We start from the raw sequence: 12,749 nt of genomic DNA, 5'->3' as shown, positions 1-12,749 counted from the left end.
CCTGGCCTTGGTGAGGAGCAACCAATTACAAAACGAAAATAGAGAATAGAACATACGCTAGTAACTTAGGACAAAGATAATTCATGGTACAGGAGCTATGCTTCCTCTATATGTAGAACATCGAAATTCAAATCATACCTGAGCGGGTTTTGGGCAGGCCAGGAGCATTCTGAATATAATCTGGGGTTGCAATGGGTCCAATCTTTTCTCTTACTGCAAGTGAGAGAATGACAATTTTAGCTGTGATAAATCAGCACAGTTCATGGGAAAAGTGATATTATTTATTTATTTTTATTTATTTATTAAACTTATATACCGCTCCCATAGCCAGAGCTCTCTGGGTGGTTTATATGAGGAAATAAAAAAACACGTGAACAGGAAGAGCTATAAACCCTTGTCTCTTTGACTCAGCTGACAACAGTAACTAAAGTAGGGACTGATATCTCACTAAGGGATGCTATTGAACACTTGCCCCAGCAACCACCACTGGAGGATTTAGAATCTGAGCAAGCTGTTTTTTAAAGGAGTAGTAACATTCCATCTTTGAATATGAACAGCCATCCATATACACACACACACACACACAATTCTTGAGAGCTAATCCTTATGTAATCAAAGCAGTTTCATCCACATATAAGACAGAGGTATCAGCAGGCTTGGGGAAAAGCCAAGGTTTGCAGAAATACAAAAAAATCTTTAGTAAACGAGGACTGACCATACTCAGTAGCCATAGAATGCTGACTGCTGGAAGCAGGGAGACAGAGCGCACCTGCGCGCGCACACACACACTGGGGTGGGTGAATTAAAGGGAGCATCCTGAAAAGGGGCAGGAGTGGCTGGAACAGGGCCACTCCACAGTACAAGGTTTTGTTGCAGATCCCACTTGCACACGTAGGGATGGAAAACAAAAACATTGTCTAGAATGAGATTCAAATTCTTCCTTTGTTGTTTCCAATTCAGGCTTGTCCTTCAGATTCTTCACTCAATTCCCATTTCTAGCCAACAATAGTTCACTTTCTAAAGGAATGCCATGGTTTTGTTTCACCCACTCTTTTCATGATCTAAAAAGCAGTGCTTCCCTGAATTTCTACTTTTAAGGATACCCTTCCCCACCGACTTATCTGTGCCTGCCATGAAACCCCCTGTGTATTGCAGAGCGATCGGTGGCAAATTCTAGATCTGCATTCAGTTCACGTGGGCACTGGCCGGGCTTAAACTGCAAGAATGAACCTGGACCCACACCTCCCACATGCTACTACAAGCTGCACAACGCAAGGGCAGTTGGCAGTGGCAGACAAGCTGTCTGTCTGGCAGAATCTTCACCTTGAGGAAGATGTTTTCCTTGGTCAATGCCTGGTAAGATTCCAAACAACCCATTTCCTCGGAACCCACTGTTTGACAACTGCAAAGAGGCTGCCCAGGAATAGCTAACACCAAAAGGCTATTTGTTGAATAGGCTAACACCACATCAGCTCCACTGATGTGCAGGGGCCACAGTTCAATGGCAGAGCACATTGAACCTTTATCAACCCAAGGGCCTAATTCATAGGAAGCTGCCTTATACTAAGTCAGACCATTGGTCCATCTAGCCCAGTATTGGCAGCAGTTCTCCAGGGTTTCAGGCAGAAGTTCTTCCTGGATCGAACCTGGGACCTTTTACATGCAAAGCAGATGCTCTACCACTGAGGTACAGCCCCTCCCCGCTTTGGAACAGCTCTTGGGAATCCTCATTTCAGTGGCAGGTGGGTCCAAAGGCAAAAGTAGTGGGGCCAACAGGCCAGCATATTTTAGCTTAAAGCTATTATTATTATCATCATCATCATTATATTTATTTTAGGGGTGTGCACGGACCCCCCGCTCCGCTTCACTTGCAGATCCGCCATTTTCCGGAGCGGGTCGCTCCGCTCCGCCCCCGCTCCGCCCACTTCCGCTCCGCTCCGCTCGGAGCTCCGGATCCGGATCCGGAGCTCCGTTTTTGCCCCCCATAGGGTTGCATTGAAAGCTAAAAAAGTAAACAACTTTTTTTCCGTTGAAGTTAGAAACCTCACGTTTGGCACCATGACACCTCATGGGCGTATACACACACACGCCAAGTTTCAAGGCAATCCCATCATCCCCTGATTTTTGGCGAATTTTTGAAAATCGGGCACCCCATTCACACCCCTTGGGATAGCTCCGTCAATTTGCATGTTAGAAACCTCAAACTCGGCACCAGGGCAGCTTATCCATGTGTCCACATGCACGCCAAGTTGCAAGCAAATCCCATCATCCCCTGATTTTTGGCGCGGCTCTACCCTCTAACGCACCACCCATAACCCTAATTCACACCCCTTTAGATAGCTCCGTCAATTTGCACGTTAGAAACCTCAAACTCAGCACCATGATAGCTTATCCACGTGTCCACATGCACGCCAAGTTTCAAGGCAATCCCATCATCCCCTGATTTTTGGGGAATTTTTGAAAATCGGGCACCCCATTCACACCCCTTGGGATAGCTCCGTCAATTTGCATGTTAGAAACCTCAAACTCGGCACCATGAGAGCTTATCCATGTGTCCACATGCACGCCAAGTTGCAAGCAAATCCCATCATCCCCTGATTTTTGGCATGGCTTAACTCACCCCAAATTGTCCCATTCTACAACTACGTCAATTTGCATGTTTGAAACCCCAAAGTCGGCACCATGATAGCTTATCCACGTGTCCACATGGACGCCAAGTTTCAAGGCAATCCCATCATCCCCTGATTTTTGGGGAATTTATGAAAATCGGGCACCCCATTCACACCCCTTGGGATAGCTCCGTCAATTTGCATGTTAGAAACCTCAAACTCGGCACCATGAGAGCTTATCCATGTGTCCACATGCATGCCAAGTTGCAAGCAAATCCCATCATCCCCTGATTTTTGGCGCGGCTTAAACTTTTTAACTCACCCCAAATCAAGTCCCATTCTACAACTACGTCAATTTGCACGTTAGAAACCTATCCTTTGGTCCCATGACAGCTTACCCATGTGTCCCCATGGACACCAAGTTTCAAGGCAATCCCATCATCCCCTGATGTTAGGGGAACTTTTGAAATTTGAACACTCCAGTATGTCAGGGATTTAAAGTTGCAATTGCAGACAGCTCAATGGGGCCAGTTCCAAGGCAATCCCAACATGCCACGAGATAACCCTAAATCTTCTGGCACATTTGAAAAAGGGATTATTGAACTTGATAAAGTCTAAGTGAGCGCAGGAAGGACTTCTCCCCTGAGTCAAAGCAAGACACATACACCATCGCTGCAAGGCGGGAAGGGGAGAAGGGAGGGAAAGCAGGCAGGCAGCATGCATTGTAGTGCCGCAAGGATGGCTTGAGCACTAACGCATAGCAAACCAACCCATAAGTGGGCGCAAAGTGAGGCAAAGATGGCTGGTTATTTCTTTCTAAGCCAGCAGTTACGCCTTGAGGGGCACAGAGGAGGACGATTGGGAGCAAACCAGGCACCAGGCGGGCAGAGAGGCAGGCAGAGTAGGCGAGGAGTCAGTCCTGGCAGATGCCCCACCACAGCAGCACCCCGGGGGAGGCGGGCAGGCGGGCAGGCAGGCAGGCAGGCTGCGGGCATTTCTGGGGGCACAAGGAAGTGATGGCTGGTTTCTAAGCCAGCATTGCAGTTAGTCACGCATTGCAAACGCAAACCATCCCAGCGAGTCGGTCACCGAGGAGGACAGGCTAGCAGAGGGGCAGGCAGAGTGACATGTCATAGATCTAGTATTGGGGAGGAGTCAGTCCCGGCAGATGCCCCAACACAGTAGCACCCTGGGTGGGCATTGGAAAACGCCATCTTGTGGGTCAATACTTCCCCCACCCCATGTCCTGCAGGGTTGCCTGCCTAACCCTTGTGGGGATGGGAGATGGAGAGCTTAGAGTGGCAGTGCCAGCAGCAGCCTTCGGCTTTCCCCTGGAACCAGTCGCCTTGCCCGCCTCTTTACCCAGCAAGATCGCCTGGTGCTGCCTATGAAGATGCATCTTCATGCTGCTGGTTCCATAATGCCCTGTCGATGAACCCCTGCTTAGGCTGAGTTTGCAGTGGCGACAGACAGCAAAGCGGGGATCCGCTCCCAACTCAAAGTGGTCCCACACGATGCTTGTCTTTCGTTTCCGTGGTGACACCACCAATTGCCCGCCTGAGCTCTCTGGTGTTGCCACAGAAACAGGGGTGTGGGATGAGACTGGGGAGAGAGCCTCGGCCTGCTGCTGCTCCTCCTCAGCCCCCACATCCTGGAGGCCCACCGCCTCCTCCTCCTCCCCCCCCTCCACTGTGCTGAGGACCTCGTCTAGGTCCATCAGCGGGCTCGTGGGCTGAAAGGAGAATGAAGGAGTTGGGGATACTCCTCCTCCTCTAATGGCACTGCTGCCACGTGCCTCTGGCAAACGGGCACTTTTCCCATTCCCACCCTCAAAAAGAGAACGCCGGGCACAAGTTGCAGAAGAGAGTGGCTCTGCCTGCTGCTTGTCCTGCTTCTGTTTTGGAGCAGTCAGCCAAGGAGTTGCCCGTTTGAGTTTCACAGGAGGAGAGGAAGCCTGCTTACTGCTGGCAGACTGAGCCTTGCTGCTTTCAGCACGCCTGCTTCCTCTTTTCATGATGACTAACAAAATATTAATACTACTAATACTATGTATAAGGTACTACTAAGAATATGTATAAGAAGAATATAATATGTTTAAATGTAGGGAAATGGGACAAGAACAATAAAATATACTACTACTAATATGTATGAGAATATACTAATATATATATATATATATATATATATATATATATATATACTACTAAGAATATCTACAAGAATATAATAATATGTTTAAGAATATTACTAATAAATGTAGGGAAATGGGACAAGAAATGGGACAACCACTACTATAACAAGAACAAAATATGAATACTACTACTAATATGTATGAGAATGTATACTAATAGACTACTAAGACTATGTCAAAGAATATAATATAATATGTTTAAGAATAGGGAAATGGTGTGCGTATGCTTTCCCCAAAATGCTCAATCTGTGGCTGCCTGTTGAACTTGACAAAAGCAGCCCACTCTGTCCAAGTTACACAGAGAAGAAAAAGAGAATCCAATTTTTTTGGTATATTTGGTATATAGAAGATAGAAGGAAACACAATCAGGATTTAAGAGAGGGGAGGGGGGAAAAGAACCAACCACTACTATAAGAAGAACAAAATATGAATACTAATATAATATGTATGAGAATATATACTAATGGACTATGTGAAAGAATATAATAAAATATGTTTAAGAATATAAATGTAGGGAAATGGGACAAAAAGTGTGTGTATGCTTTCAAAAGAAAGCTTTCACAAAAGCAGAACAGTCAGGCTTTAATACAGGGAAGGGGGGGGGCAACCAACCCAACCACACACTCCAAAATTCAAAAATAAAGTTTATATTAAATCAAAGTAAGGGGAAAACACAGGGCAAACTAAGCTACAAGTCAGAAAGAAGCAAACAAACACACACACGCGCCAAACTAAACCTATCCTAATCTATCTCCAAAGTCCAAAGCAGGAGCACTAACTAACTAAGTGTTCCCTCCACGAACGCCAACCCACAAAGAGACACAAAACAGAAAGTTCTCAGGGTGGGTCTGCCTTAGTCCCCCCTCCAACGCTGGGATTGGAGGAGGATGCTTTCTGAGGAGATCAATTCTCATCAGGATTGGGAGTTGAATGTGCCTGTCATCGCTTCCAAAAAAATAAAAAAATAAATAAAAAAAACCCAAACCCCGATTTTTAAAAAAATATTGCACGTGAACCACAGCACGCAGAAAGTTGAGAGTGGTCTCAAAATGACCCCCATCCACGACTCTCTGTGCACAAGAATTTTCAGAACGATAGCTTAAACCCCCCCCCCCAGTTATCCCCGATTCTTTCCCTCAATGCAATCCTATGGGCGAAAAGCCGAAACGCAGTTTGAGCCGCGCGGTTGACCCGATTTTTAAAAAAATATTGCACGTGAACCACAGCACGCAGAAAGTTGAGAGTGGTCTCAAAATGACCCCCATCCACGACTCTCTGTGCACAAGAATTTTCAGAACGATAGCTTAAACCCCCCCCCCAGTTATCCCCGATTCTTTCCCTCAATGCAATCCTATGGGTGAAAAACCGAAACGCAGTTTGAGCCGCGCGGTTGACCCGATTTTTAAAAAAATATTGCACGTGAACCACAGCACGCATAGAGGTGAGAGTGGTCTCAAAATGACCCCCATCCACGACTCTCTGTGCACAAGAATTTCCAGAACGATAGCTTCAAAAACAACGTAGTTATGCGCGATTATTTGCCGCAATGCAATCCTATGGCGAAATGTTTTCAAGATGGCGACCGGAGCGCTCCGCCTGAACTCGGAGCTCCGAAAAATGGTCGCTTCTCTTCGCCTTGCTTCTAGGGGGTCCGCGGTCCGCTCCTACTCCGCCTCTGGGTAAGGCGGAGCAGGCCAATCCGCTACTGCTTCTACGCTCCTAATCGGAGCGGAGCACATCCCTAATTTATTTGTATCCCGCCTTTTGACCAATGCTGGGCCTCAAGGCAGCCTTACAAAGTTTAAAACATACATTGGGGGAACCATAAACATTTAAAATGCACAACAAAATTATAAGACATTAACATAGATGGAAGGCCAGATTATTCTCCAAAGGCCTGCTGGAACAAAAAAGTTTTAGCCTGCTTCCGAAAGCCCATCAAGTAGGAAGCCAGCCTAGCTTCCCCGGGAAGAGAGTTCCAAAGCACTGGAGCAGCCACCGAGAAGGCCCTGTCCCATGTTCCCACCAAGCACTTATTGAAACTGCTCAGACAACATGCTAAGCCACAGTGATTAAGCATATTGAGGTAAACATTATGGCTTAGCATGTTGTGTGAACTGTTCCTAATCATGGTAGTTGCATAACCACAGTTTAAACACTCCATAACCATTTGCTGCAAAAGGGTTAGCGGTCTATCCATGGCTTAACCAAGCCTTAGGAGAGACGTTTTAACATTTTAGAATACAGGGGGGGAAACTGCATAAAAGCCAGGAAATCACCAAAAGATCAGCGGTTGGGGGAAGGAAGTGGGGCCATCTTGTAATAAATAAATAAACAAACAAACTTCAGAGTGGCGGATTGGGACCCCAGGCAGGCTAGATTTGGCCCCTATGCCTGAGGTTCTACACCCCTGCACCAGAGAGAGCACAAGATGGGCAAATACTCTAGTTGGGTATAAGTCAGCTTCCTATGTTCCACATGTGGCACCCTGTCCTGCCCACCAACCATCTTCTCATAAAACTTTTCACCCCCTCCTGTTTCATGCACTCCCTTCAGTAATGATTTTCAGAGCAGCAGCTGTGTTCATCACTTGCAGTGGTCCGCTGCATCCGATGAAGCTGACAACAGTGTCCACAAAAGCTTATGCCAGAATAAATGTGTTTGTTTTTAAGGTGCCACAAGACTCTGTTGTTTTCCCTTTCTGCCTGGCTCTGAACCTCCAGTCAAGCAACAGAAGAAGGTCTACCGCAGTTACCTTGTTTCTTCAGTTCATCGATCAAGTTCTTCGTGAAATCATGACCATCCCTCAAGGTCACAAAACAGTAGAGGCACTCTCCCTTCACTGGGTGTGGGTGGCTCACAACTGCTGCCTCCGAGATGGCCGAGTGCTCCACCAGAGCCGATTCAACCTCTGCTGTGCTCAGCAAATGCCCTGCAAGCAGAAAGAAACAGGGCTTTTCTTGGATTGGCCTTGTTGCCCAGATATCACACAAAAGGAGAAGGACTGTAGAGTCAAGCCCCGGGGTGGGGGGAGTGGGGAGCTCAAGGCAATATCACAATCTTTGTGGAGGCCAGCAAGGTCCCCACTCATTCCTCTGGTTCCAACTGCATATTGCCAAATAACCATCACTGTAAAATATAAAGGAAGCCCTTGCACTAACATCTTGGTTGAACTACAGATCAGCCTTTCTTAATCTGGCGCCCTCCGCATTGTTGGATTACAACTCATATCAGTCCCAGCTGGAGGGCATGCTGGTTGTGGACTATGGGAGATGTAGTCCAACACATCTCAAGGGTGCCAGTTTGAGGAAGGCTGTTGTAGATGGTACAATATAACTTTCTATGAAGATAGTATGGGAAAGAAGAGTGGATCCAAGTGCATTTTATGGGAGCTGAGAAGCATTAACAGTAATAGGGCATTCGTTTCAATAGGCATGCAAGCCTTCAAGACATGTTTTCTCAATGACATAAGTACTCTTCTGTTGGTACAGTACACAGTTTTGTGGTTTAGGGCTTTGTTTTGTTAGGATTGTATTTCAAAACTATGATTAGATTTTAAAAAGAAATAATGATGGAAATCATGGCCGTCAATATTTGGCTGAGAAGGTTTTGTGGAATTATTCCTTAGATAGCCTTGCCTGTGCTGAACTCTCCTTGAGCCATGCTGCTAGCACTGTGCCCCGTTACAAATGAAAACAAAAACAAAGAGTTATGTAAATGTCAGAGCAGCCTTCCCCAATGTGCTGCCTTCCAGTTGTTTTGAACTTCAACTCCCATCAGCACTGGCCAATGGTCAGGAATGTGGGGAGCTGTCATCCAAAAGATCTGGAAGGCACTAGGTTGGGGGAGGCTAGTTAGAGAAGTTAATCTCTATAAAGGAAGACAGCTTTCAGACACTCTGATATTTCACACAGTGATGAAGTTTCTATACTGTATTGGCCCTGTTCAGATGACACCCTAAGCCCTGCTGGTTAAGCAGCACCGTTTAGGGTGTCTTGTTCAATGTATTTTGCTAAACCCTGGTCACTTTGTAACCACATTAGGACTATCTTCACTAATCCTGTTCTACAGCAGGGCTAGCGGCACTAAACCTGGCTTAAAATATCTTATGCGATCCTGCCAGGGTTAATGGGCCAGAATCATAGAGCTTGCCAGCAAAAGTGGCCTAAATCACCTACGCTGCTCTAGCCAGCAAGCTTGATCTCTACTGCCAATTGCTGCCATGCTGATGCAGGCACTCAAAATGGCCACCAGCGTAAAGTATAGTGGGTGGCCCTCTCAAATTGGCAGCGTGAACAGGATGGCGCCACAGCACCACAAATGACTTTGAATTTGCTGGTGACCATCCTGGCCAGTGAGAGGGGGGGGGGAATGCATATTCCTGAATGGCGAGTGTCCTCTCCGGTGATGGAGGCGGAGATCATCAGCTTCAAAGCACTCAGCATAAAATGAATGGCTGAGGATGGAAGAAACAGACCTAAAGTGGCGGGCGCTATGAGGCTTGTACCACAAGGGATGCTGGGATACTGGGTGGACCATTCAGAGGACTCAGGAGCTCAGTAGAAAGGTTTGTGGTATATTATGTAGCAAATCAGTTGAGCTATGTAATAGAGAGTATAACAGGAATAGGAGAATTAAATTGGTTAGAGGAACAAAAGGGGAAAGAGTTAGATTGGAAGTTAGAAAATATATTTTTCAAGGACCACAATCCAAAGTGGAGGAGGGGAATAGAGAACCCTCATTTAAAGAATGTGTTAGAAATATGGCGAATATATAAAAGGAAATTGGCTCCAGCCATTTCCCCAATAACACCGATGGTGGTAATGAGGGAGTTACCAGAAAATTTTAAAAAAGGGTTGGTAAAGAAATTAAAAGATGAGAAAGTATTTAAAATAAGAGATTGGATGGAGAAGATGGGAACTAAGGAAGAAATAAAAGAAAAATTAAAAGGGGGAAATATATCATAGTTCAATCGTATCCAAATGGAACAATGGACCAAAAAATGGCTAAACGATAATAGAGATTGCAGAAAGAACACTAAATTTGAGGACTTGATCTTACAAAAAGAGAAAGAAAAAGAAGAAAATAAATTGATAAAAGGATTAATGAGTGAAATATAGAAGATATTGGAAATGAAAACTCAAGAAGATTCTGTTAGGATGGTATGGGAAACAGATTTGAAGGAGAAAATAGAGCAACAGGACTGGGGGAGGATACGGAAACAAAGAGTGTTGAAAAATATGTCTGTAAAGATAAAAGAAAATTATTACAAGATAATTTGGAGGTGGTATCTAACTCCAATAAAATTAAACTTAATAAATAAAGGGAACTCGATACTTTGTTGGAGAGGATGTCAGGAGAAAGGAACATATATACATATGTGGTAGAATTGTGAACATGTACAAAAATTATGGAAAATGGTGTATAAAGAGATAAAGGAAATAACTGGAATGGATTTAGAAGAAACACCAAGTGTAGCATTGTTATCAATGTATGGAAATCTTAAATGTAACCAGATGGAAAAATAATTAATAACGAACCTGTTAACAGCAGCAAGGTTAACGATACCCAGAAATTGGAAGGTTCAAGGAGATTATGACATAGAAGATTGGTATAAAGAAATATGGGATATTGCTATAAATGATAAATTAACAAGTAATATTAGATTTAGAAGGGGAATAATAAAAGCAATGATTTTGAAGAGATATGGAAATTGTTCCTAGAACATGTATTGTCAAAAGGGAGAGGAAGAACACCTCCAGAAGACTCAATGCATTTTTGGAAAGTAGAATAAGATCCTGAGGGTGGGGAGCACTTATTAAGGTGAGTTAGTTTAAGAAGTAGAATGTATAGCTAAGAAATGAAGATGAATGTTATTGTTATGTATGTATATGATTTATTTGTGTCGTTAAATAAAAACATTTAAAAAAAAGGTTTGTGGTTAGTGTGTGGTTTAGGAAACTGGGAAACGGAAAGGGTTTAGAGCGTCTTGTGTGACAGCAGAGCTTGTGGTTAGTGCTAACCCCAGAGAACCACAGTTTCACTAACCAAAGACCCTGAAATGTCATCTGAACAGGCCCTGCATGTAAGCAAACCAGAGGTCACATTGTGGCAAATGTTTCCTTCTAACTGAAAGCCTTGTGTTTATGCAGCAGTCAATAACATGGTGTGTACATTGTGCCATACTTAAAACCAGTAAGAAAAATTGGGGGTAATGAATGAAGGTTATATGGTTGAAAAGCTCTCTCAAGGGGATGATTCTTCTAGACAGCTTATTTTTGCATTCACAGATCTGGAAACAAGAAAAATCAAAATCATTCTACCGAGCTAAGAACCTGGCCCAGGATTCAAAGGGATACATGCGCTGGGAGTTTTTAGGTTCCCCCTTCCTATTCCCACTGGAATACTCCACAGTGTGGAAAACTATTCTTTAAGCCCAGAGAAGCCTCCAGAGCAGCATCTGATGGCACGCAAAGACTGCAGCCAAAAATGGAAATTGGCAACCCTTTTCAAGCACGCAAGGAATCAAATTAGACTCACACAAGGTCTATCTGGATCCTCACCATAGCATTTAATGTCAAATCTACTGAACTAGCACAAAAGACTCTGCACATTTGAGCTTTCTTTTGACAACAAATAGCCAATTTCCCCAAAAGGCTTCCATGTTTTTGCTTAAACCCCGTTCATGTTAAATGAGCAAAAGAACCCCCAGTGTTTCTTGACTCAGCGCTTGTCCCTCCCAATGCTTTTGCACCCATCTCCTGTCTCTGTTCCTCAACAAAAGAGAGACTCAGCAGAAGCCCATGAAGTACAAGCCACATCCCCCCATGGCATCAAAGAAGAAATACACTGCTTAACCTGCCAATGAAAAGGCAAAGACTGGGTTCAGACAACACAATAACCAATGGTAGTTTAAACTGTTGACAGTTGGTTATTTAACCCACCATGGGTTATGATGTTGTGTGGAGACAGTTTTTTAACCAACAGTTGGTTATTTGGTCGAAATAACCGAAGCAAATAACCAACACTGTGCAGAGTTGGCTATTTGAACCACCATTGTTTATCGTGGGCACCGTTTGTTATTTCATCAGCTACAAAGTTGCAAGGCAACAACGTTCAAAGCGGTGGCTGCCACTCTAGTCCAGCCAGCAGGATACATTTTCAATGGGATACTAGCAGGAGGACTGAGGGTGCGGGGGAGAGGTCTGGAGAGGAATGAGTCAACTCAGCGTAAACTAATAATCAAAGCAACTCTGATCGTAATCCACACCATGGCTGACTGTATTATCATCTTGTGTGGGGAGTACCTCCTAGATAAACAGCTATCAAGTTGATTATTACCCCACCGTTGACAATCATGTTGTCTGAATTCAGTATAAGAGTTACTCCAGAGTCTGGGGTTTGTGGATACCAGAGTTAAATATTTCTTTTGCACAAGATACCAAAGGACAAGGAACGTGTTTCCTCTTATTGGACATAAGGTGGGCCCCAAAACAGGAGAAAGGGAGGGAGAAGAGAAGCAGGCAGTTCTTACTTCCAAACAAGTTCTTTCCATAGGCTAAAGAAGGCGCTTAGAAAGCTGAGGCTTGTCTGACTGATCAAAGCCATCCTGCAGCAGACATTTCTGCAGCTAGGCAACAAAAACTCATTATTATAGGAAAGGAGTATCTAGCATTTTTACAAATTAAAAATTTCTAACTCTAAATTAGATTCCACTAGATATACAAAATTAGCTTTTGGGAATAGAAAGCGACTGTTTTAAACCTCTCCCCTACTAGAAGCACTGAAACGACCTACAGGGATTTGAGCATTTGCTTGTTGGAATCTTAAACACTTTTAAGGATTCTTAGGCATACACTAACCCTCAAAAGTAGTAACACAACATTGCTTGATGGATCATGTTCTTATTTAGAAGCACCGGCAGACCAAATTCTGCTATTGGATGGTCT

The 12,749-nt window shown here is 44.4% G+C and overlaps 1 protein-coding gene across 2 annotated transcripts in view; it reads right to left on the bottom strand.

Annotated features, from left to right (window-relative positions):
• ACSS2 (acyl-CoA synthetase short chain family member 2) overlaps nucleotides 1–12,749 on the bottom strand; it is a 78,354-nt gene that overhangs the window by 2,596 nt on the left and 63,009 nt on the right. For both annotated transcript variants that reach the window (XM_063144988.1, XM_063144996.1), the window contains 2 exons: nucleotides 7,556–7,732; nucleotides 139–213 (listed from right to left, as the gene is read on the bottom strand). In XM_063144988.1, coding sequence (XP_063001058.1) covers nucleotides 139–213; nucleotides 7,556–7,732 — 252 coding nt within the window. The remainder of the gene's footprint in view (nucleotides 1–138; nucleotides 214–7,555; nucleotides 7,733–12,749) is intronic.

This window comes from Elgaria multicarinata, chromosome 1 (assembly GCF_023053635.1).
Source record: "Elgaria multicarinata webbii isolate HBS135686 ecotype San Diego chromosome 1, rElgMul1.1.pri, whole genome shotgun sequence".
In the NCBI taxonomy this organism is placed as follows: domain Eukaryota; kingdom Metazoa; phylum Chordata; class Lepidosauria; order Squamata; family Anguidae; genus Elgaria; species Elgaria multicarinata.
Note: the sequence above shows the minus strand (reverse complement) of the source record. Positions and strands in the feature narration are given on the sequence as shown.